This window comes from Eptatretus burgeri, chromosome 11 (genome assembly GCF_056783735.1).
Source record: "Eptatretus burgeri isolate ZD-2024b chromosome 11, Ebu_testis_v1, whole genome shotgun sequence".
In the NCBI taxonomy this organism is placed as follows: Eukaryota; Metazoa; Chordata; class Myxini; order Myxiniformes; family Myxinidae; genus Eptatretus; species Eptatretus burgeri.
The window spans coordinates 5009404-5036063 of NC_140971.1; the positions used below are offsets into that span (position 1 = coordinate 5009404).

At 45.8% G+C, this 26660-nt stretch overlaps 2 protein-coding genes and 1 long non-coding RNA gene across 9 annotated transcripts in view; 2 read left to right on the top strand and 1 right to left on the bottom strand.

Annotated features, from left to right (window-relative positions):
• NCAPD2 (non-SMC condensin I complex subunit D2) overlaps positions 1 to 10494 on the top strand; it is a 91067-nt gene extending 80573 nt beyond the window's left edge. For 4 of the 6 annotated variants that reach the window (XM_085844962.1, XM_085844967.1, XM_085844965.1 and 1 more), the window contains exons 21-30: positions 40 to 160; positions 332 to 487; positions 854 to 1031; positions 1143 to 1234; positions 1478 to 1558; positions 1873 to 2056; positions 2144 to 2285; positions 6404 to 6568; positions 8302 to 8369; positions 8494 to 10494. In XM_085844962.1, coding sequence (XP_085701088.1) covers positions 40 to 160; positions 332 to 487; positions 854 to 1031; positions 1143 to 1234; positions 1478 to 1558; positions 1873 to 2056; positions 2144 to 2285; positions 6404 to 6568; positions 8302 to 8369; positions 8494 to 8532 — 1226 coding nt within the window. In that variant the 3' untranslated portion in view covers positions 8533 to 10494. Of the gene's footprint in view, positions 1 to 39; positions 161 to 331; positions 488 to 853; positions 1032 to 1142; positions 1235 to 1477; positions 1559 to 1872; positions 2057 to 2143; positions 2286 to 6403; positions 6604 to 8301 lie in introns of all 6 variants that reach the window. The other 2 variants (XM_085844964.1, XM_085844963.1) reach the window with 2 other exon arrangements.
• A 704-nt stretch (positions 10495 to 11198) lies between these two features.
• On the bottom strand, positions 11199 to 25840 carry LOC147016355 (uncharacterized). The gene is made up of 3 exons (XR_015049031.1): positions 25559 to 25840; positions 14378 to 14524; positions 11199 to 11807 (listed from the first exon to the last, which is right to left on the bottom strand). It is a non-coding gene; the product is annotated as an uncharacterized LOC147016355 (long non-coding RNA).
• The window catches only part of SUPT3H (SPT3 homolog, SAGA and STAGA complex component), a 32295-nt gene continuing 30915 nt past the window's right edge, over positions 25281 to 26660 (top strand). For both annotated transcript variants that reach the window (XM_085844968.1, XM_085844969.1), the window contains exon 1: positions 25281 to 25439. In XM_085844968.1, coding sequence (XP_085701094.1) covers positions 25377 to 25439 — 63 coding nt within the window. In that variant the 5' untranslated portion in view covers positions 25281 to 25376. The remainder of the gene's footprint in view (positions 25440 to 26660) is intronic.

A 26660-nucleotide genomic window follows, 5' to 3' on the forward strand; every position in this document is an offset into this window, starting at 1 on the left:
GTTAACATGACCAATTTTGATTGCAATCTCACCCCCAAGAGGACAGCATGTTGGGCTCATTCTTGCCTCTGGTACAGCACATCTGCTCCAATCCTAAGCAATATGATCAGCATGTGATGGGAAATGCCTTGCTCACCCTCGCCAGCCTCATGACCTTTAGGTATGCCCTCGACTCTTTGTCATTCGTAATATTCTAGTAAAGTATTGGTGAAATACTGCTCCATAGCATGTCACCAGGACATTCAACCTATTGTCCAGCCAATGTGTTTACATGTTGCTATGCACCGAAAGCAATGTAAAGATAGGTTGTCGTTGTGTTGTGTGAGTACAGTGCTGAGTGTTGTGAGAATAATCTTCACCTCCTGATCACTTGTGCTGAGTGCGTCTCGAGTCCCATTGTCCGCAGTAATATTGTGGCTGCACTTGGAGACTTAGCTCTTCGTTTTCCAAATGCATTTGAACCTTGGACTCCTCGTCTTTATGCCAGGTAACCAGGTTTAAACACACGTTGGAGAACGCTGTGTTTCAGTAACCAGTCAAGTACAAATGTTATTTCTTTATGATGCCACTGAACATTTTTATTAACCTGTGATTAATTCACCAGATTCAATGTAATGGTTAGAACATCTGCTCTGAGTCTGGAAAGTTGGCTGTTCGACTGCCAGCCGAGTCATACCAAAGACTTTAAAAATGGTACATGCTGCTTCCTTGTTTGATGTTCCACATTTAGAACGATAAAACATGGACACAAAATCTATCAATTTACAACCATTGTGCAGGCTTTATTGCCCCAATGGTCATCTCTTGCGTTGAAATTCCTTGTAAGGTAACTCATTTTATTTTTCATTCACAGGCTGAGAGACGACAGCGTTGTTGTCCGGTCGATGGCTGTGCGTGTCCTCGGTCACCTGATACGGAATGACATGTTGCGGGTTCGGGGGCATATCAGTGAGCTTGCTGCACGATTGACTGACCCCGATGAGGGGATAGCCAGTCACGCGCGTCACTTCTTTGATGACTTGTCCAAGAAGGTACGAGCGATGCCCTGACCCCTTGTTTTGCCACTTGCTGGTTAAATTGAGAGCTTGTGGTCATACTGTGGTTAATTGGTTTGTTTTGAGCTCACCTGAGGTGCTCCACAGGACAACGATTTGTACAATATCCTTCCTGACATCATCAGTCGTCTTTCGGGTGCTGATGGACTGGCTCCAGAGAAGTATGCGGATATTATGAGGTATGGTTTTTTCCTACATTATTAACGTTTGGTATGTGTAGAATCATGTTTCTACCTTATTGTCCTGAAGCAATGTCTCAAACCATTTTTATGTTTTTTTTTTTGTTTTGTTTTTTTTTTTTTGTCTTTCAAGCTCTTGTTTACCTCTTGTGGTTTTTTTTTTGTTGTTGTTTCCTCTTTGCTAACCCCTGTGCACCTGGCACTTCCTCCCCTTCCCATTTCCCCAATTATGTTTCCCTCCAGACACCTTCTCAGTTACATCACAAAAGAGCGCCAGGTGGAAAGCCTTGTTGAAAAGCTCTGCCTTCGAATCAGAGCCTCAATGTCAGTTGGTTTTCTTAGAGATAATCGAGATGGGTTTACTTTTGTCCTTAAAGATGCGTGGATTTATTTACCTTTTCTTTATTCATGCAATGGTGTGTCCTTGCTCAATTCCACTGAATGTTTACTCTGTGCTTTAAACAGTATGTGTGTGTGTGCATGTATGTATGTGTGTGTCCCTCAGATCCCTGATTTATGAGTCTCATTAAAATCAGTTTATTTAAATTGACCAAAAGGTCTTGTCATTTATTTTCCTTAAGGCTTGAAAGCGAGCATTTCATGTATATCTCCCTTGTGCGCTTTCCCGATGCACACAGTAAAGAAAGCGAGTGGTGTGACTTTGCACTCTGCATCTCCTTTCTTCCTCCTGGGGAAAAATGCATCTCTCGCCTGCATCAGATGCTGCCCTGCTTCACCGACAAGCTTTCTGAGCCAGGGGTTTATGAGCCGCTGATGGGACTGGTCGTACGAGCGCGTCATAGTGCTCGCTTGGAGGCCAAGGTGACAGAGTTGATGAGCTGGAAATGCTTGGTCCTTTTTTTTATATATATAATCTTTATCTTCTTCATTGCTGCCCCATTTTCACAGGCCCAGATAGAGGAGTTTGAGAACAAACTCCTGAATGCTCACCATAAAAAAGGAGGTGGTAGCGAGGGAAGCGTTGAGGCCACTGACAGGGTAGGAGAAATGGTGCAGGACGTGAGCTCGTGCAGCCGAACACCATACCTGCGTGAGTTTTTATCTAATTGAATGCACAAGACAAAGTATTTAACAATGCAGAGCCTTGCCAGGGTATATAGATTACAGTAGAACTGAGAACTAGTGCAAGCTCACTCACTCATTCATTGATTGACAAAGTGCACCTTTATAATAGCTTTTAGTGTTCCTTCATGAATGTGTGAGGCTAATAAGTCATCCAATAAATTCCCACTTCCTTATGCATCATGTACAATACCATGGTAATGGTATATGTGTGTGTATACATATACACACATTTGCAAATGTTTGAGGCTCCCAAGCATGTACTACGTGCAAACATTTGCATGTGGTCCATGCTTGGGAATCATTGCTGTCTGCGCTGTTGCTGATTCGCCAATAAGTGATAAAACCGGTCCAGCAGCTGAGAGGGTGTGTATTACTGGGATTTTCATGTGTGTACTATTTGTGAATGTCTTTATAGCTGTGGAGGAACTCTGGGAAATGTTTGGTACAGCATCGCGCTTACCTTGTGTCTGCCTTCTTGGTTGCTTTACGCAGCAGTTTCAGCTGGAGTATGGGAGGTGTTGATGTATTTATATAATCCTAGCCACCTGGGTTTAGTCGATTTGGTGAGAGCTGATTGGCTATTCCCTCCATTCACAGGTGAGAGATGTGGGTGTGTTTGTCTTTATTATTATTATTATTTTTTTTTTTATATATATATATATATATATATATTAAACACTAACCTGTACAAGCATAATTAATGAACTTGTATGTGAACTAGCAGGATACCCATCACACCCAGACAAACCTTCTCAAAAAGAAGGAAAGATAACAAAGGTATGGTGCTTGATAAACAACATACAGGGTGAGGAAACAACACGAGTGATAAAACACAGGATTAATAATCTCTAATTTGAACAACATGCACATTCAAGGTATAAAATATACTTTTGGCAAAATTGGATATTAAATCATTATCATGAAATTTGATGCAAGATCGTAGTAATTAAATTTGATGTTAAATCAGATATAAAACTGGTATGGTTAAATTGAATATTAAAATGTAATGTTTATTTTGGATATAAAACCGTTTGGGTTAATTTGGTTATAAAACCGTTTTTCGTTAAATTGGATATAAAACCGTTTTTCATTAAATTGGATATAAAACCGTTATAGTTGAATTAGATGTATAACCATTTTGGTTAAAATGTGAATTGTTGAATGAGAGATGAAAATGTTATGATTAAATTGGTTTTTAAATGAAATGTTTAAATTGGATATAAAATGGTATTGGTTAAATTAGATATAAAACCATTTTGGTTAAATTTGATATATTAAAACCATTTTGGTTAAATTGGATATTAAAACCGTTTTGGTTAAATTAGATATTAAACCCGTTTTTCGTTAAATTGGATATATAACCATTATGGTTAAAATGTGAATTGTTGAATTAGATATGAAAATATTATGGTTAAATTGGATGTTAAAATATTATGGTTAAATTAGATATTAAAATGTTTTGGTTAAATTAGATATTAAAATGTTATGGTTAAATTGGATGTTAAAATGTCATGGTTAAATTTGACATTAAAATGTTATGGTTAAATTTAGATTAAAATGTTATGGTTAAATTGGATATTAAAATGTTTTGGTTAAATTAGATGTTAAAATGTTATGGTGAAATTGGATATTAAAATGTTATGGTTAAATTGGATATTAAAATATTATGGTTAAATTGGATATTAAAATGTAATGGTTAAATTGGTTATTACATTGTTATGGTTAAATTGGATATTAAATATTATGGTTAAGTTTGATATTAAATATTATGGTTAAATTGGATATTAAATATTATGGTTAAATTAGATATTAAAATGTTATGGTTAAATTGGATATTAAAATATTTTGATTCAATTGGATATTAAAATGTTATGGTGAAATTGGATATTAAAATGTTGTGGTTAAATTTGTGATTAAAATGTTATGGTTAAATTGTATATTAAAATGTTGTGGCTAAATTTGAGATTAAAATGTTTTGGTTAAATTCGACATTAAAATGTTTTGGTTAAATTGGGCATAAAAATATAAATTGGGAAAACTTTGTCGAACTGTGTTTTAAGACCGGTTTGCTACACTAGTCAAGCCCATAGGCCTTGCAGCAAACCTCAAACCACTTGCAGTGCCAACAAACACAGATTACTTTTACTTGAACCACATTTGAGGTACAAAATTGCGCTGCGGTTAAATTAAATATAAATATGTTACGGTTAGGCCATGTTGGACAACTTTGTCGAATTGTGCTTCACACCACCTGTGGTCACTATATTAAAGTTGTTCTATGTGCTGACGTGTTAATTGACACACACATTGCATACCCTTTCCCACCCCTTTGGGAGCAGAGGCTAAAAATACACGACTCTCAGAAATTGTTATTGGCTTATCCATCGATTGAATTATATTTTATTCTATCTTCTCAATGAGGCTAAAACCAGGTGACTATGTTGTAATCATTTTGTTCATTCAACATAGTCTTTTGCGTATTTTTCTACTGATAAATGAAAGCTTTAGTCTGTTTTTTATTCCCCGCCGCGTGGCGGAAGGGGGAAATTGTTGTCACCCAGGTCGTCCGGCTGTCCGTCCGTCCGGGCGTCAACATTTATAGCTGTGAGTGCGATAACTCATAAACTGTTCGCCATATCGATTTGAAATTTGGGTCACACATGTACCACCTGAAAAGGAAGAACCCCATTGATTTTGGGCATGGCCTGATCCAAGATGGCCGACTGGGGCGGCCATCTTGAAAAAAATTTTTTCGCCATATCGATTTGAAATTTGAGTCACATCTACCACCTGAAAAGGAAGAACCCTATTGATTTTGGGCGTGGCCGGATCCAAGATGGCCGACTGGGCGGCCATCTTGAAAAAATGTTTTTTGTTATAAATGGAAATCCGCTTATCTGATTTCAATTATTTTTGGTTACTACGTTCCTCACCCCTGGGGAACGTTTTCGAGATGATGACCAAATGGTTCTTGTTTCCAATTCACCTCCCTCATTATCTGGAATATGTATGACCTTTTTCATTCAATGGCGGGGGATTCCCCATCTCTGATGGGATATTCCTCATTCTGTTTTATTCCTCCTATAAGTTTTATTCCTTCATAAAAGCAACCCTCTCGTGCTCTCAGTTGTCCATATAATTTGAATGATATCCCTCCTATCTATCTGTTCTGCTTGTGCGAGCTCAGCTGTACCCATGCCTTTCACTCGTATATTGTTGTGGAAATGGCTCCAGGGGTTAATGCGTAAAATGGAGCACATATTTCCTATTCGTGAAGTAATTAAATGTGATTTCAGATATGCATCGCTAATTTGTATAGTTCAATATGTCAAACCCATCCCATTGTGTGTGTCTATAAGTCCTTATCCCTGCGAGTCTATGTTTAATGTTTTTACCCTCCATTTTATGTCTTAAATGTGCTTTTTAGTGTCCGGATAGGCCTTCTGCGACTAGTTTAGGTGGGAAAAGCCACATCCACCATCCTGACCGGCCTGCAGCACCAAAACATCAGGGTGAGGGGTCATGGAAGGGATGTCCCGTCCCTGGACCAGACCAATCGACCAATGGGAGGAGTGTGGCGCGTCATGATGACATGTGGGAGGAAGGTGATAAATGGGTGTGGAGTTGAGATGATGGCGTAGAGCTTTGATGACTCAGCAGTTCCAGGGGGAAAGTCGCGGGTATTATTAAAATGCTGTGACCTGACCTCCGGTAATTTTGACGCGACTCACCAGATTCGAACCGGGCATTTGGAACGGGTCTGGTGGCTGTAAGAATGTTTCAAGCTCTGCCTTGCTTCTCGAGTAGAGAAAAAGTATTGTGTATTTTACCAAAGGTATTCCCCAGAATGGCTCTGATGTTAAAATGTTTGAGACATGTACAGAAGGCCCTTCTTTGTGTTCCTTGTGCCAATAATGCTCATCACAAGAACCAGAGGTTCGTTTCGACAAAGAGCAAATCTAATGAATGTGGTGTCAGTTTGTCACCGTGCGTCAAATTAGGTTAACTTGCCATTACCCATCGAATGCTTTTGAGTTTAAATCGGTTTTCCCTCAATCTCTTTCACCTCTGCACCCCTATCAGAAACTCCTCGTTCCGTTGCTCCGCTTCAAAGACGGAGCAAAAGTGCAGCAAGAGGGAGATCACGAGGCACGGGCAGAGGTCGTGGGCGTCAGATGGTGAGGAAAGGCATCTCTCGGGGTGTCGTTCTCCACTTCAGCAGTGATGAAGAAGAGCCACAGTGCTCTGGTGGGTCATTCATATTCAGGGGTCGAGCGTAGAAGGTAAACCTAACTGGTATCTCGGTGTTTTGCTTTGTTCATTCACACATGTTTAAACAGTGTGGTCGCATGCCAGATGTGCATCAATTTGTGGATTTCCACTTTACCTGATTATAGAGTGATTATTTTGTCATTGCAATGACATCCCAGGGCCTTGTAGGGTTCCATCTCAGCGGTCTTTTGGAGAAAAGATTATTGGCCCATCCACCCGAGAAGCAGGAGACAGGGTTTTAACTTTTGTACCATTTAAAGCTTTTGTTATTAAATTTCCAACAAACCTTTATTATGAGATTATAGAAAAAAATATAAATATATTATTACATATGAATAGAAGAAAAGTTTTGTTAACCAGGCACCATACTTGAAGATAAAATTGATCACTGGGACGAAAGTTTTATGGAGTCTAACGTTTCAAGCTCTTACTCGAGCCCATCATCGGAGACAGGATTTAAAAAAAAAATATGAAGTTGAGAGATTGATCATCCTGATTGTTAACACCTGGATTGACGTCACTTTACCAATTAACTAATTACTCCAAATTGCTTCATTGGTACGTTGTGTGAAAGTGCTCGGGTGATTAGCACGTGTCGTGTGTTTATGGATATTTGAGCTGGTGACGTAATGCTTGATATGCCGGGTGTAAATCGATGTCTATTAATTGAATTGTCACTTGAATACCAGGCCTTTTGCAGCTGTCTGGACGTTCGCTTGTTCGCTTGTCCGATCACGTCGGCCTCAGTGAACATGAATTGATGGTCTTGTCTGATGCTGTGCATTGTGACCTGGAAGAGCGGATCCTTTCTACGTACTGCTAACTGGTGTTCAAGTCGCCTTGTTTGTAGGCTCTGCGAGGTGTCTCCAATGCAGTGGGCTGCGCAGTTGCTGCAATTCATTTTATAAACGACATGATTTGTTCTCCCGATTCAATCGGTCTTTTGGTTGCATGATCCTGCGTTTAATGGTAGCCTCAGGTCTATATGCGATGCCGACTTCAAACGAGACTAACGTGTAGCTTCCGATACGTTCGTCACATATGGGAGGGCACGCCAAAACTTTGGTTTGGGTTGTGTAGACTCGCCGTTCACCCTCCTCCGCATACACTTGTTCACAAAATATAAATCCACCAATTGATGCACTATATATATATATATATATATATATATATATATATATATATATATATATATATATATATATATATATATATATATATATATATATATAATTAAGCTGTTGTTTTCGTCAAGTTTGGTTCTAGTACCTTGAGTACAAAACGGATGCGTATTGGCTTTGCATTTTGGGATGCTTTCTAGTTTTAAAAATGATTTTAAATTTCCCATTTTTATTTATTATTACCTCCACCACCAAAGGTGGATTAAGGTTTTTTTTCACCTCTGTCTGTCTGTCTGTCTGTTTGTTTGTTTGTGGATGGTTTCGGACGAAACTTGGTGAGCAGGTTGGTTAGGTGACAAGAGCAAGCCCATTAAATTTTAGTTCAGGTCCAAATCCAGATCCGGCCTATTGATGGGATACAAAACGTAACCTGTTCAGCTTGGCAGAGGTATGCGCTCTACCAAGTGTCATTCTAGTTGTTTGATGTTTTTATATCATGCGTTTTTAAATGTACTTTTCTCACTCCTCATTGGCACGTCTGGCGTGGTTACCAGGGAAACTTAACACTTTTATTCTGTCCCCTTCCAGACCCAGGTAAGACTGACAGGGTCTTGAGGGAACGCAGGAAGAAACCATCTGATACTCCCTTATTGAGGGTATAGAAGCACTCTGCTTGCGTCAAACTCAATTAACATGCACCTTGACCATTTTTTGAAATTATGATATTTCAAAGCTTAAAGATTTTCTTGTTTAAATAGTGTACATCTTCCCTTCTTTCAGCACAACCTCTTTCACCCTCACCCCTCCTTCCCTTCGTAACCGGTGCTTTCATCACAGTAGTGAGAGATCATATGAAACCACATCTCCACCTGAATGTAAGGATCTTTATTACAACCTCCCATTGATTCTTACCATAATTACCATCACTTTTTATTTTGTATGGTATATGAGCATTGAGCATGCATACTTGTGAATAAAAATTGCCTTTCCTATCATTGTAATTGTGATAACAATGCCTCAGAGGAGCCTCACGAGCAGAGATTGAGGAAGCAAGCAGTTTGCTGTGCCCGTTTCGCCACTGGGGTCTCCACATTAATAATGCAAACATCAGAATGTTGCCTCAGTTGTTTACAGAGGAACCAAGTCAAAGGTGTGTGGAATGTAAACGACTTTATTGACGACAATATTGCCAGCTGAGGCCTGGAAACTATGCCTGAAGCCTCACATTGGACCTACAGCAGTGACCCGTGGCTCACGGTTAATTTCTAACTACTCAGCCAGGGTTTTAAAAATACCCTCGTTTTGAACCTCATCAAGTCACTGTCTTACAGGTGGTCAGCTTGTAACACCTTACAGGTGACTTGATGTGGTCAGCTTGTCATATATATATATATATTGTTGTGGTTGACGAAATTCGCAAACCACCATTCAGGTCCCGTAGGTGAGATATCTCTGTAAGTATATGTGTAGTTAGCCCAAACCCGTTGTTTAGAGGGAATAAATGTCATTCATTCGGGCTGCGACCCTTTTAGATAGCCGTTTTTCTTTTACTATCTTTATTTTGGACCAATCGCCATTACTACCACCACAACCACCACCAACCGCATCTCGACAACCACAGCCACCTTCTCCAGAACCGCCTTCACAACATCCACCTTCTCCACAACCGCTTTCACACACCAACCACCAACCGCAACGCCGCTTCACAACAACAGCAACGCCAACAGCCACGACCTTTACCGTCACAACTCGCCCTCGCAACCATCGCATCACCGCCATTCCCGCGCCACTTGTGGGCACCGATACTGGACTCGTACAGGGCGCGCACCGAGCAGCGGGTGCAAAAACACCAGCCTTTCCGAGAAATCTGATCAAGAATGATTCACGCCCACTTCTGTTCCGTCCTATCAGCGAGCGTGGGGCGATTTGGCCCCGCCTTCAGGTGCGTCGGAGTATAATCGCTATATGCAGATTCGCGGATCAAGAATGATTCACGCCCACTTTTCCTCCGTCCAATGGGGGAGCGTGGCTCCGCCCCCGAGCCGTTCCTGATCCAAGAATCTGCATATGATTTCTCCTGTCGGACTATAAAGCGCCGAGCGCGGGGCGAATTTGGTAGAGTTGAAAAAAAGAGAAGAGTTGGAGAGTTGTGGCGGCGGCGAAATCAGTCGAGAGAGTGTCTGTCGGGGTCCGGAGAGTCTGGAGAAGCCAAGGAGCTTTGTGGAGGTCGGCGCTCGTGTCAGAGTCGGGGAGCTGCGGAATGGGGAGGCCGGGAACGCGGTCGAGGTTGCAGTGGCGTCGCTCGTCGCGGGACCCAAGCCAGCCAAATATCCTCTTTCCCCCGAGCATCAACAACCCCCCCTGTTTCCCCCCGCGCTGAGATAGTGTGAGAAGGGGGCCCCGTTCCCACCCCATTCCAGGCAGTGCCAGCGAGGCCTGCAGAGTCGGGGCGCCGCCGCCATTTTGCGGCTCATCACCAGACGGGTAGGCTCGACGCAGTCTCGGCCCCAGGCCCGTCTGCCCCCTTATCGTTGAGGGTGGCCCTTTTTTTTCTTTTGCTTTGAGTATATGTGTTGTCGGCGCCGTCTGTGAAGTAAAACTGTGTAAGTGTTGCCGTGTGCTCGCGTAGGCGGTTGTAGATCTGCATTGTGTCTCTTTTGTTGCATTTGCTTTTTGTGCAGAATTGTCGTGTTACTTTTACATTTGCTTTTGGTGCATAATTGTTGTGATTGTATATGTGTGCTTTCCGTTTTCCGCGGAATAAATGTGCTTTATGTTGAACTGTTTTTCCCGTTTCGCTTCGTCTTTTCTTTTATTGAATCTCCACCTTACTTCACGTAAAGGGTTGGTTGTGGGCTAAATACGCCCAATAATTAATCGAAGCGTCGAGGTTGACGATAACACCGCTCGGTTATCCCGATAGTACGGAACGGGTCGCTTAAAGTGGCCCGTGTCCGAAGTCGACCTGCGGCGAGGTGCGATCGCCCGGTCTACCCTCCGTGTGGGTACTTAGGTAGGTCGAATTTGGCGAGCAACCCTATCCCACGCGGGGGGCCGATTGGCACGATCGTGGTGAGGCCGAAAGGCCCACCCGTGACTAGTTCCCGGCGTTAGTCCGAGAGGGTCACGACGGGATTGTCCGTCCGGTGGGCGACGTGCCGCGATTAGAGTTACGTGGCTGCTCGCACGCCGGCGGGCGCGAATCCGCAACAATATATATATATATATATATATATATATATATATATATATATATATATATATATATATATATTATATTATATATATATATAATATATTATATTATATATATATATAATATATTATATTATATATATATAATATATTATATTATATATATATATATAATATATTATATTATATATATATATAATATATTATATTATATATATATATATAATATATTATATTTTATATATATATATATATATATATATAAAATTTCTTTTTTTTAATCTTATTTTATTACAAACTCATAGGCTTGAGGTTGAAAGACTATTGGCTTGCAAAGTATGGCATCAGTGCTCACGTATTTGACAGTACTCGGAGCTTACGTGTCACTCGGCATTGTTTGCAATTCTACATAAGCTTCAAAAACATCACACTTTCATAGCTCAGCTTGTTATAGCTTACAGCATTGTCAAAATGATAAACTGCTCACAAAGGCATTTTCACTGCAAGGCAGCTTACCCGTCTCACCGATCCATGGCAAGGATGCCTGCAGCTGAGCCGTGCAAGAGAAAGGTCATCGTTAACACAAACCCTTCTTTTGTCAGACTTGATCATTTTTGCTTCCCTCATTAACATAAGTGTCAATTACAGTCAAAGGAGCAACAGCAGCACCTCTTTAACAATGTCGATTCATTTTATTAGCAACCAAGGCCACTCAGCGCTCCAATCCGATCCAACTTCCCTCCAAAACAGCTTCGGGCGCTGTTCCAGTTTGAACGTCGCGTGTTCCTCTTGATCAGCATGGTCGAGAGCAGGCGCAGCCAGATGTTTGGTGACCCTTGAAGCCTCCTTTGGATCATGCCACTGGGATCGCGGTTGTTGCCATCATAGCGGTGTTTATCCTGTTGAAAATGGAGTGCGCGTGTTGGAAACTTTGCCACACATTGGAATGCTGATCTCGGTGAAAATGATGAGTCGATCAAAAGAAAATTTGCACCACTATGTTTTCGTTGTTTGGTCATGTGTACCATCCTTGCTTGCGTTTATGAGAATTGTTTTTTTTTTTAACCGATTCCTGAGATCTTTATCATACAAAACAAGTCCATATAATCTGAGAAAAGGTGGCTAACAGTGATTTATCATATTGAACACGCTCACAGAGCAAGTGAAGGGATCCAGATTGTGAGTGCAACACACCAGGAAGCGTGGAGAGGTGAGGAGACGTAATGTATTTTGTAAGGTTTGGGTAAACTACTGCTGACCGTGTCAAAGAGAAGAAAATGGCAATGATGGACATGTAGGAGTAGTGAAGGGAATTCTTGCCTGTAACTCGGTCGGCTTTAGAGCACCTTTGAGAGGTTCCCAGATAGTTAAGCGGAAGTACGAATCAAATAACTGACCAAATGCAGCACGGAAGTATCAGGAGGAACCCGAATCGCCAAATATGGCGTCATCAGGAAGAACCTGGATAGGAGTCGGGTTTTCTGTTGCTACTACTACCCTCAAACCCAGCGAGTTGCATCCAAGTGAATCTTACAAAAATTACTTGCAATATTCACCCCTCCATCGATAAATAAAAAGAAAGGAGAGATGGAGGACAAGAAGAAACCATGCACACTAACAGAAAACACACACCTTTTGTCCTGAAATACCTTGCTGCTTCTTACCTTATGGCCACAGAATGTACACAGGCATTCACCAGCACACAAATCGATACACATGCCCTCTATTTAAAATGAAGATCCATTTCCGGTAAACACGAATGACACTTCTGGTTTGATTAATTAATTGAAGAAATTTTATAACAAATTGAACTTTTTTTTTCCTTTATTTATTTTAATTTTTCACGCAACTTGCAATGCGACGGGAAGCTGTTTACACCAAAAAACAACCAAACTTAAACAAGAGATTACAATGATGTCTTAAACCATTGTCTCATGACCTAAACAAACTCTTAGTACAATAACCCCTCTCTTACATGATGAAATACATCTTCTTAGCACGAACCACAAACAAAATCATCCTTAACAGAACAAATTCTAGCAAATCTAATGAGCTGAGATAAAAACACATTGTAGCCTGTCTTAACTGGTGCATTACGAGATGGAAACTTAAACAGGACAACAGGAAAACTAAAATGGGCACCTTTATGATACACATTTGTACAAAAACAATTATTCCAAACTCGAGCAACACACGTCCAGATCTGGCACTACACTATCGTCATTACAACTCTGATGTGATATTTGGTTTTCTGGATAAATCCTATGAATCGGCTCATCAAAAACTTATAATTAATCACAAATATCATAATTATAATGTCATCTGGAAGATAACATTATAGCTAAGCTGAACTACTTCTCCTTAATCAAGTCCGACACAAATGAAAACACACAATAAACAGGGGGCTTCACTTCCCACCCATTGGAATGCCTCTTATTTGTTGAAATATTATCCCACAAAAAGAAACAGAAGTGTAAAACAAAATAAAATTAACTGTTGAGAGATAGGGCCAAAAACGATAGATAGCATGATATTTTAAAAAATGTAACTGGCCCGATATGTTCGAATAGATCAGGCATTACGTGGCGGAGGTATGCGCTCTACCGAGTGCCCTTCTAGTTATGTTTTTGTTGGAAGGCAGCTTTGGCATCAGGATAAAAACAACGGTAGTATGCCCTTGCCATTCATGGTTCATGGTAGAACACGACCCAAAAGGAAGTAATCAAAGACCAATATGTCGTCTACTTGCCTCCGTTAGTCAATCAACAGACTCTGCGTCGGTCATACACCTATGTTTGTCTCTGCACTCTCCAGCATCGAGAGGGGGAGGTGGCACACTGAGACGTACCTCACAAATGGAGGAGGGTAGGCATGGTGTGTTCCATAACTATGTGGATGATAGCCTTGTATGCCATCAGATTCTGTGCTTGCCCAACGACTTGGTGGTGAAGGCTGCATAATTGATGGGTGATCTTGAAAGCCAACCTGGAGATATAGTATGGTCGGGGTGATGAAGCTCGGTGACATCAAGGAGAATCGTCTGGACCTTTGTTCAAGGCTTGCCACAGAATTCTAACCTGTCACTTTTTTGGTGGGATTGTCGGAGGAACAGAGTGAGCAACATGACACTTTCTGCGATTTAAAGTGTCCCTCCATCTCGTGGATCATGTGATTGATGCAACTGCAGTCTGTCCTTCATTGGGATGAGGAACCGTGCAGTGCAGAGTTAAGTGAGACAACATTGCAGAGGTCCAAGGAAAGTGCATGATTTACGTGCATAAGGAATATTGGTCTCGGAATTGTTGGAGGTGCATTATTTCCCAGGAAAAGACCGGAGGAACCCCAAATAATTCATTTTTTTTTCTTTCTGTAATTAAGTGTAACGAAGTTGGGTGTCGGCACAAACACCCAAAATGACCATGAAAGATGCACGAGTGAAAATGAGTTTCTTAATGAGAACAGCTCTTACCTGCCCAGCCGAAGATTCCAGCAGGAGTGCAACAGCATACAGCATAACCAGGTACATGTGCATCGCTCTCACTCATATCACCTCTCCGCTCTCTCGCACGCTCTCCTCTCATTCACTTGCTTTTATGGTCTCCACCAAGTACCTGTCCTGTAATGGTGTGGTGAGGAGGGGTGCTGATTCATTGAAGTGCCTTTTGAGTGGGGAAGGGGGGGGTGAGGTTGTAAGAGATGGGTGTTGCGGTGGTTTGGGTGGAATGTAATTCAAAAACATTTGCAGTTATATTTATTTATTTTGGTTGGGGGGTGGAGTGGTTAACTATCAAAAGTTAATTGTGCCTGAGATCAAGACATAATTTATTTATTATTATTATTATTATTATTATTATTACTAGCAGATACCCGTCTACGATGGGTATGGGGGACAGGACGGATCACAATACTCTGTTACGGGAGTTTCTTTGGATGTTTTGTGCCGCATTCAACAGCAGTTCACATTGGTGGCGTGTCTGGGTGCCCATGGTAGCGTTTGAGACCGGTTGCTTTAGATTGTTGGCCCTGACACATAGTGCCGGATGAGTAACACGAATGATTTGACATATTCATCGTTTCTATATTACCTCCATCAACAGATTAACAACATGGCAGGATAAAAGTCGTAAATGCTTAGTTGAACAAACGTCCTGAACTCATGGACTCATGGACCGGGCTGACCCGGCCGTCGGTTTGCCACCAAACGCTGCTGATTGTGACGTCATCGATTCCCTCTGAAAATTATATCTATATTCGATTTTTTGAATCCACTATCACCTGCGTAAATACATGGAACACATAATGTGAAGTTTTCGGAAGTGTGAACAGAATATGTTTGGAGAAAAGTGCGTTAGAAGTTCCAGGCTTACGCCCATTATATTATGATTATTTAACGGCCACAATTATTCCCATGTTCTTATGAGGCCCGGGGGAAGTTTTTGGGCCAAATCTTTCACGAACTTGCTGACCAGGCCTGATGCTTGATTAAGTAGTTATGGCAGGAATTGGTAATTTGTTCAGGGTGCTGGTGACAGCTCGCCTGCTCTTCACGAAGGACACCTTGAGATCTGTAACCTGGAAGATCTCGAGGCCATCCTGCCAGTCCAAGTCTGAGATCAAGGCTACACGCTGTAAAATACATAAGGAGATTAAAATATTCAAATGGCATAAAAGGCACTCCATATAAGTATTTGAACAAGGTGGGGAGAGTAAAGAGGATTTGGTTTGCACCGGGGGGGGGGGGGGTTTATGTCACCTTTAGCCCATCTCCCTCACCCAATTTGGTTTGTAACGTCACAGACTACGAGCTGTCGTCATGCAGTCGCTTGGGTGTGCTTGGGAGACAAAAGAGAGAATTTGGAGGGAGGTGAAGTAGACGAGCATGAAAGGCCAGTGATGTGGAGAGCTAGGAAACGTGGTTTGGAGAACAATGTGTTGTGAAGGTTTGTGGTCGCGGATTAGCAATGTAGCTGAAGGACACATCCTTGGCCATTCACAGCTACAATGGCGTCTTGCGGTCAGACGGATCTTTGTTGGCTTTGTTTGTAAGTCAATGGGAAGGGGAGAGAGTGGAAATGCCATGAGTATGACGACGAGGAAGCGTTATCTGGCAAATGTTTTATTTGTCTCTCTGTGTTTCCACCTTCCACCGAACAATCTTTCTTTCACTCGCATACACGTTCCGTCTTTTTGTCTCTTCAGTTGAAGGCACGTTTATCTTAAGGAATGGCATAATGAGGGAAATGTCTCCATAGAACCTGACTGTTGACGATCACTCAACAGGGACTGTGCAACGATCACATGGATTTCACAGGTCCACCTCAACACCGTTTCTCCCGTAATTGTTTCATTAATGGTCAATGTGAAACATGTTGGGGGGGGGGGATACCCCCAAGATCACTCCAGGTCTGCACCATGATGAACTACCACCCAAAGGGGATGCTATCATCTGGGTTTGTAATCGATTTTACATCATTGTAATATAAATCTTGTGCCTTGATACTTAACCTTTGCATTTCCATTGAGACCGATCGGTAGATGTGAGACTCGAATGAAGGTTGATTGACCTGTGTCGGGTGAAGTTTACATCAAGTGACAACAACAAATGAGGTCATACATGGTACAGTACTTGGATCATAGGTCCTCGCATGTCCGAAATCAACTTCTGTGATCACCTCTCGGTCATTAACCACCAATGAGCCAACATATAAACCTTTCCATTTTCAGTTTGGTGCAGAAAAAGGTCATTTTCATGGACTGCTTCAGGTCTTCAGTCATGAGCTGACTGCAGGTCCTCCATTCACTGAATAATTACTCTTGTTGGTGAAGGCGAGTGTAAAAGAAAATCGAGTTATCGACTTCTACTTACCGCTTAAGGTTAATGACCTCCACTCTAAGCGGTGTCCCATAAGTTATTGAGCGTGGGGTGAATACTGTCACAAGTTCAATAAGAAGCAGGAAATGAGAGCAAAGTACTGCTGGAGGATCGGGCCACAAATGGTTTTACTCCAGAGAACTTTAGTTTTACTCCAGAGAACTTTAGTTTAACTCAAGTCCATGAGTTATTTCTACGACGGTGTAAATAGTGAGCCACCAGGCAGTAAAGCATCCTCATGCTCCCAGTAAAGCCTTCTTCCCTTGAGGAGGAGATCCAATTGCCCGAGAGTAATGTCGGGCAAAACATTGAGTTAGAAACCAGATAAAAACCACACCTACGTTAACGTAACAAAGTTCATGATGGAAAAGTACAAATAAGTTGGCACTGATGAAAAGTACATGACAGTGTCATCTGTATCGGTGGACAGGTACAACAATGGATGAAATCAACATGAAATTGATTGAAGTATGCTAACCGCAATGGGAAGCAAAGAAGAACTCACGCTTCAAGCATTAACCCTTCGTCGAAACAAAAGAGGGATGAACACTCGTTATTCATTCACTGAATTTTCCGGTCTTCATGGATTGTGCGCAGGTCCTCATGGATTTCTTTGTATGCAGTCGTCCGTGCTTGTGCTGAATCTAACCTTTCCCTCCATTAGAATGAACTGAGGCTGGTGTGTGTGCATCTTGAGGACAAACAATCATGGAACTCAACATGACACAAGGATAGACAAGAACTTTGGTGCAGGAGGAGGCCATGTGGCCTATGATACATGTGCTACATCAATGCCACATTAATTACAATTTTATCGACTTTAATTCATTGGGGGAGAGGGAGGTCAAGGACTGGGGCAGGCAGAGACATCACCAGGATGTGATGTCTATATATTGTTGCGGACCCGGGGTCGGAGCGAGAAGACCACTGGGGGAGGGGGAGGAAGCTACCTCGGGTTCCCACCAAACTCTGGAATCGCAGGCCGTCTCACACGGATCTCAAAAAGTGGAGAACGGATTCGGAACTTGGTGGATAGGTTGCGTGTGTCAGAAGGACGATGATTTGATTTTGGTGAAGATCTGGATGTGGATACGAGATTTATTTAATTTTTTTATGTGATTCGTCACCATTGAGAGATGGGGCCAAAAACAATATAGTGTTGGAGTGCTGGATTCGGGGGTGAGGAACGACCGCGAGATGGAGCAGTTGGGCCGTCTCCCCTCCGAACACCCGGAATTGAAGGTCGTCACTCCGAAGTCGACGGGTTGCTTAATGGACCGTGGACGCCAATACTTCGTCCACACGGTTAGGGTCTTTTTGTCTGGTTCCAATTTACCTAATTAGCCACGTGGTCTAGCTACCGGGGAAGCCACACCCTCGGCCGGCTTTGTCCGAACCGAGTCGCTGTTACCGACTCGGATCCGGCGTAACCGAGCGGGAATTACAAAAGCCACGCCGGCCCAAATAACAATTTACAGCACAATCGGCCTCCCTAATTCTCAAGCCCGAACCATACTGGGTCAATGAAAGAAAACACAGACAACGAACTGGAAAATTTAACTGTTATTTATTTGCAATTGGGAAGGAAACACAGAGCAGACTTAATCACGAATATAGATGCAGGCAAATGTACAATGGCAATCACTAAACAGTTTTACTTACAAGACTGGCTACAGACGGACACACACACCCAAAAAGAAATTGAGCCGGCAGGCCTTTTCTTGGACCCTCCAGCCACGGAGGATAGGCAAGTTGGGGGTCAGAGTCTGGTTGGGTACCTGGACGCCTCGTGCGGTTTTACCGACTCGCACTTATGGAGCTCAGAGTCTGTGGATGGGAACGGGGATCCCAGCTCGAGTGCTCCAACACAACCCACCACGGTGGGACTCGAACCCACGAACCAGAATCCAACGAGCGCAGCCAGGATCCTACGAACGACCCGGCCAGCCACGAACGATGACCGACGACCAGGAGAGCCCAGCAGACCAGAAACAAGGAACAACCTCCAAGGAACCAAGGGACCCCGCAACCGTCTTTGAGCGCCTCGCGATCCTTCTTATCCCTCCCCCGTGCGGGGTGGAGGGATCCGCTCTCGGTAACTCGCCTCCGGATTGGATGGGGCGTTTTCGGGTGTCGTGGTGGCCAGCCGCGATTGGAGGAGGGGCGTGTCGGCGTCTCGGTGCTCCTCCCCCGAGAGAGGCTCTTTTGCCTTCCCCAGTGTCGAGAGGGGAGACATTCTTTGATGGGGTGGAGTCAGAGCTGAGGCGATCTCACCCCTGATTGGACGAGAGGAAATTTCCATCTTGCTGGGGCAGAGTCGGCTTTGAAGCGATGGAAACTCCGTCTGCATTCGTGGCCTTGAACACGTGCGTAATGGAGCTGAAGGAGTGGAGGGGATTGATGTAGAAAACTAACTAGAAAGAAACTCGCAGCGCACACATGAAATTCCCATTAGACATAAGTGAGGGATTCTAACTTTCCACATATACTTAACGAAATAACTAAACTTTGGGTCAACTGAATGTGTGAATGCGAATGGTTTCCAGATTCGTAACAATAGTACTGTATAGCATGATATTTCAAAAATGTATTGTGCCCGATATGTTTTCTTGGATCAGGCATTACGTGGCGGAGGTATGTGCTCCACTGAGTGCCCTTCTAGTTAAAGTATATTGCCACGGTGCTGGCAGTCCAGGTTAAACCCTCGACCCCAAATTGTGGTTACGGCGGTCAACACCGCCAGCCCGGATAGCAGATCGGTTCCTTCTTTGGGAGGCGGACATGTTCATCCTTGGATATTATAACATGCGTGGGAGGGGAAAGGCGTTACCCTGGCAGAGCGACAGAGGCATAGATGGATGCACAGTGGGGGGGGGGGGGTTAATACTCGAACCCCATGCCAAATGCACAGACGCAGCAATTTAAAATAAACGTGGAATTTAATGAAAATAGACAAATATTTACAAAAGACAATAATCAGAATATAATAATACGTGAGGTAAACTAAAGTCTAAATCGAGGCACCTCTGCACACAGACTTAAATACAGACAAGGGGAAAACAAAATAAAAGAAAATCCTTCCTTTATTCTGGCACTTAACTTTGTCCAGAGATGATCGTTGTGGAACTTGGAATCGAGGCGTTTCATCCTGCACGTGCAAAATGGTGCCAAGCCGCTCTCTCACAGCGGGAACATTTGTCAGGCAACTCGTGAGCGGTATTCAACACCAAGGCTCCGAGACCCCGTTCAGCTGCTTCGTGCATCGATCGTCCTCACCGACCCAACCAATGGCCAACGTCTCGCTTCACCACGCGAGCCAAATCGCCTCAGCATTAATATGAGAATCGTGCCACCTTCTTCATGCGTCGAAGGAAAGCCAGCCGTAAAGCCCTGTTCTTACAGGCAATCTCTTAGCTATATTCGCTCTCTCGACCACGTAAGTCCCTCACTCCACTTTCGTCCGTTCCTTCACATCTCGATCTGACGTCACCGTTTCTTCCCGGGACGTGGCTGGCTCCCATGAAACCGGGAAGGCGGGGCTTCTTGCCCACTTGGTCATGTTATAAAAACGCAATTCTTCCATGGTTTGTAATAAATACAAAAACATAGGAAGAAGTCAAAGAGGGGGGGGGGCAAATCACATACTGGGGAACTTACCCTTAATCCCTATCTAATTGACACTGCATCACCCCCTGTGCGGTGCCACATAACACTTAAGCTCAGACTTTCCCTACTTCATTACATCGAGATATCTCCTACACGCCCACAAACCAAACAACTCCATTCAATCCTAACTTTCCGATGAAATTTTTCCATCTTCCCCCACAACCGTAACAATATCATCGAAATATTATTTCCGTTTTAAGGATCGGATATCATCCGGCCAAAATAAGTGTCAAAATATATTGTGAAATCTTACAACCAAGCCGATGAACCTATTTACTTGAAGCAAACGAGGCAACGTTCCCTCCTCCAAACATACACAAGAAAATGTGGAATTTCCAAAATATTAAACTTATCTTTTTCTACTGTTTGGAGAATTATATCAATGAACAAAATTTTTTAGGAACGTAACAAAATTATCAGCTTCATTGAGCTATATGATTTAATGCATTCACTGATAGACCTCACGCCCTGTCCCCTCGAGGGACTGCCTATCCATAGCGTCTGCCTGATCTGTGTTTCGATTTTTGGAGGTTTCGTGAGGTGCTCTACAGGGAATCAAAGCAAATCTGGTAAAAAACGGACATTTTATAATAAAGTTGTAACGTTTGAGCGGACCCCGAACCGATATACCACATGACGCAGGCACAGATAAGCAGGCAAAGCGGTGGATTATCTGCAACCTGCTGAAACCACGAAGCACATGGTCCTCCGTCGTACAACGTCCTTCCTTGGCACACCTGAACTCTTATCCACTTACAAGGCTTTCATGCACAGCCTAATGGAGAAACTGCTCTCCGCTCTGGGCTGGCTCCCCTGCCTCACATCTTGCTTTGATTGATGCTGTGGAAACCACGAGACCTTTGAGATCATTAGAATCTCCCCCAATGAAGCTGAGTAGATGGGCTGATTACTTCGCCATCGCAGACGTAGTAATTGTCCCTGTGTCCTCTCACACCTCCTTTCTGGTCTTGCACTGTGCTCTTTTTGTGCTTTGTCCTTCCCCAGGTTTCTGCAGGACTCACAAGGTTCACCACCATCAACCCCCTCTCTGGTGAAACTACCTAAATCCAGCATCATGCTCACCTCCTCTCATTTGTTCCTCTTTTTCCCCACCTGTGGAAACAACTTCCACATTCTCATTCTTGCCTCCAGGTCTTCAAGACGGCTCACCACTATCTCAGATCATCCCCAATCCAAAACCATGATCTTTTTTACACTCGTTAACCCAAACAAAATCCCTCCTCCTCATTCCAAATTTACATTTCTCCCTCCTGAGTTTCCTTCTGTGTCCATCTTCTCTACCCTGCCCCCCATTCCTCCCCCACCCATTGTTTGTCCAAGTGTCTCTTTCTTGGCCTTCAACTCTGCTGTTGGTATTTCCTCCCCCTCCCCCTCTCCTCCCCCTCCTCCCTTCCTCCTACCCTTCCCCCTCCATTCCTCCTCCCCTCCTCCCACCTCCTCCCCTCCTCCCCACCCCTCCCCTCCTCCCCACCCCTCCCCCTCCTCCCTTCCTCCTACCCTTCCCCCTCCATTCCTCCTCCCCTCCTCCCACCTCCTCCCCTCCTCCCCACCTCCTCCCCTCCTCCCACCTCCTCCCCTCCTCCCACCTCCTCCCCTCCCCACCTCCTCCCCTCCTCCCCACCTCCTCCTCCCCACCTCCTCCCCTCCCTCCCCACCCCCTCCCCTCCTCCCCACCTCCTCACACCTCCTCCCCACCTCCTCCCACCTCCTCCCCTCACTCCCACCTCCTCCCCTCCTCCACCTCCTCCCCTCCTCCTCACTCCCTCCTCCTCACCTCCTCCCCTCTCCCCTCCTCCCTCTCCCCACCTCACCCCTCCTCCCTCCTCCCCTCCTCCCCGCCTCCTCCCCTCCTCCCCACCTCCACTCCCCTCCTCCCCTCCTCCTCCTCCTCCCCTCCTCCCCCTCCTCCCCACCTCCCTCCTCCTCCCCTCCTCCTCCCCTCCTCCCCTCCTCCCCACCTCACTCCTCCTCCCACCTCCTCCCCTCACTCCCACCTCCTCCCTCCCCACCTCTCCCCTCCTCCCACCCCTCCTCCTCCCACCTCCCCACCTCCTCCCCACCTCCTCCGCTCCTCCCCTCCTCCTCCTCCCCTCCTCCCCACCTCCTCCCCTCCTCCCCACCTCCTCCCCTCCTCCCCTCCTCCCACCACCTCCCCTCCTCCTCCCCTCCTCCTCCCCTCCTCCCCTCTCCTCCTCCCCACCACCTCCCCTCCTCCCCTCACTCCCCACCACCTCCTCCTCCCCACCACCTCCCCTCCTTCTCCCCTCCTCCTCTCCCCACCTCCTCCTCCTCCCCACCTCCTCCGCTCCTCCCCACCTCCTCCCCTCCTCCTCCCTCCTCCTCCCTCCTCCTCCTCCCACCTCCTCCCCACCTCCTCCCTCCTCCTCCATCCCTCCTCCTCCCCTCCTACCTCCCCTCCTCCTCCTCCTCCTCCCCTCCTCCCCACCTCCTCCTCCTCCTCCCCCCTCCTCCCCTCTCCTCCTCCTCCTCTTACCTCCTCCTCCTCCTCCTCCCCTCCTCTCCTCCTCCCTCTCCTCCTCCCTCCTCATCATCATCATCACATCATCATCATCATCATCATCATCATCATCATCATCGCATCACGCATCATCATCATCATCATCGCATCTCATCAATGCATCATCATCATCTTTGCCATCACATCGCATCTCATCATCATCATCACGGTATCATCATCGCATCATCGCATCATCATCGTATCATCATCACGCATCATCATCATCGCATCGTCATCGCATCATCTAATCATCATCATCTGGCGCATCATCATCGCAGCATCATCATCATGCATAATCACGCATCATCGTACAATACGCATCATCTGCATCACCATCATCATCTGCATCATCATCATTATCTTCATCATAATCATCATCATCTGCATCATCTGCATCATCATAATCATCATCATCTGCATCATCTGCATCATCATCATCATCGCATCATCATCATCATCACATCATCACATCATCATCATCATCATTATCATCATCATTATCATCATCATTATTATCATCATCATCATTATCATCATTATTATCATCATCATTATCATCATCGCGTAAATCATCATCACGCATCATCATCATCATCATCTGTATCGCATCATCATCATCATCATCACGTATCATCATCATCATCATCGCATCATCGTCATCACGCATCATCATCATCACGCGGCATCATCATCATCATCATCAGGCGCATCATCATCATATCATCGCATCTCATCATCACGCATCATCATCATCATTATGCATATCATCATCATCATTGTCGCATCGTCATCATCATCATCATCATCATCATCATCATCATCATCATCATCATCATCATCATCATCATCATCATCATCATCATCATCGCATCATCATTCATCATCATCATCACATCATCATCATCATCATCATCATCATCATCATCATCATCATCATCATCATCATCATCATGGCGCATCATCGCATCATCATCATCATCATCATCATCGCATCATCGCGCATCATCGCATCATCATCATCGCATCATCGCATCACTTATAATGTATCATCGCATCATCATCACATCATCCTGCCTCTCCTCCCCTCATCACATCATCACCTCCATCACCTCCTCCTCCTCCTCCTCCCTCATCATCATCATCACCTCCTCCCCCTGCTCCCCACCTCCTCCCCCACCTCCTCCCCCTACTCCCCACCTCCTCCCCCTACTCCCCACCTCCTCCTCCTCCTCACCTCCTCCTCACCTCCTCCCCCTCCTCCCCCCTCCTCCCCCTCCTCCCCTCCTCCCCTCCTCCCCCTCCTCCCCCTCCTCCCCCTCCTCCCCCTCCCCCTCCTCCCCCCTCCCCCTCCTCCCCCCCTCCTCCCCACCTCCTCCCCCTCCCCCTCCTCCCCCTCCCCCTCCTCCCCTCCTCCCACCTCCTCCTCCCCCTCCTCCCTCTCCTGCCCCTCCTCCCCCTCCCCCCTCCTCCCCCTCCTCCCCCTCCCCCTCCTCCCCCTCCTCCCCCTCCCCCCTCCCTCCCCCTCCCCCCTCCTCCCCCTCCCCCCTCCTCCCCTCCCTCCCCCTCCTCCCCCTCCCCCTCCTCCCCTCCTCCCCTCCTCCCCCTCCCCCCTCCTCCCCCTCCTCCCCCTCCCCCCTCCTCCCCTCCTCCCCCTCCCCCCTCCTCCCCACCTCCCTCCCCCTCCCCCCTCCTCCCCTCCTCCCCCCTCCTCCCTCCTCCCCCACACTCTCCCCTCCTCCCCCTCCTCCCCCCTCCTCCCCCCCTCCTCCCCCCTCCTCCCCACCTCCTCCCCACCTCCTCCCCACCTCCTCCCCACCTCCTCCCCACCTCCTCCCCCTCCTCCCCCTCCCCTCCTCCCCCTCCCCTCCCCCTCCTCCCCCCCTCCTCCCCCTCCCCCTCCCCCTCCTCCCCTCCTCCTCCCCCCACCCCTCCTCACCCACCTCCTCCCCCTCCTCCCCACCTCCTCCCCTCCTCATCCTCATCCTCTGAAACATCAGGGTGGTAGTTTCTTGTTGAGTCGGAAACAAAAACATGTTTGACAGCTCAAAGGCCAATTCACTCCCCGCCCCATCTCGTCGGACACACAAAGTGTGTTCTTTCCTGGTAATGATTCCGATAAGTTAATAAATGTACGATGGACGTTTTGACGCGATAACGTGAATTACGTGGGTTAGGCGGTGTATATCGTCTAAACTGCTGGTGTGATCCATTTAGCTGTGCTGTGGTGCAATAAATAAATATGAAACGAGGAATAAAGTTGAATGGAATTTACCTTAGAATAAGTTTATTAGGAGAGAAGGTAAAAAAAAAAAAAAAACAAGAAGTAGATATTTGAGGGAAATGAAAAAAGAAAGAATTAGGGATTTGATGAGGAAGAGGTAAAAACGTGAGATGACAAAACCAAAGAGTAAACGGAAAAGTGAGAGGAAATCTGAAGTTTGTTCTGAGATTAAGGTGAGAGAGAAACTCGGGATTTCATCATCAACATATTATATATAATTATAATAATTATATACATCGGGTTTGGGATAATGAGGGGGAAATAACGTTCACTCCTTGGCTGGAGGATTTACCTCATCGCGTTTGGAAACGATCCCGTTCTTTTCCTTCTTCCCTTGTTTGTCGAGATAAGAGAACAACAAATCCGTTGGTGATTTGATTCCGAAATAATTACGGATGAGTTAAATCCCCCAAAATTGGGGTTTATTACATTATACCGTGATTGTAATACCTAATACCCTCATTATAAACCGCGAGCGATGTGATGTACATTAACATCGAAGGAATGGGGAATCCCACTACACACACACCCTACATCCCCTCCTCCCACACCTCCCCTCCTACACCTCCCCTCCTACACCTCCCCTCCTACACCTCCCCTCACACACCTCCCACTCCCACACCTCCCCCTCACACACCTCCCCTCACACACCTCCCCCTCACACACCTCCCCTCCCACACCTCCCCCTCCCACAACCCCTCTCCCACACCTCCCCCTACCACACCTCCCCCTCCTACACCTCCCCTCCCACACCTCCCCTCCCACACCTCCCCCTCCCACACCTCCCCCTCCCACACCACCCCTCCCACACCTCCCCCTCCCCCACCCCCTACCACACCTCCCCTCCTACACCTCCCCTCACACACCTCCCCTCCTACACCTCCCCCTCCTACACCTCCCCTCCTACACCTCCCCTCCAACACCTCCCCTCCAACACCTCCCCTCCAACACCTCCCCTCCAACACCTCCCCTCACACACCTCCCCTCACACACCTCCCCTCCCACACCTCCCCTCCCACAACCCCTCTCCCACACCTCCCCCTACCACACCTCCCCTCCTACACCTCCCCTCCCACACCTCCCCCTCCCACACCTCCCCCTCCCACACCTCCCCCTCCCACACCACCCCCTCCCACACCTCCCCTCCCCCACCCCCCTACCACACCTCCCCCTCCTACACCTCCCCTCACACACCTCCCCTCCTACACCTCCCCCTCCTACACCTCCCCTCCTACACCTCCCCTCCAACACCTCCCCTCCAACACCTCCCTCCAACACCTCCCCTCCAACACCTCCCCTCCAACACCTCCCCTCCAACACCTCCCCTCCAACACCTCCCCTCCAACACCTCCCTCCAACACCTCCCCTCACACACCTCCCCTCACACACCTCCC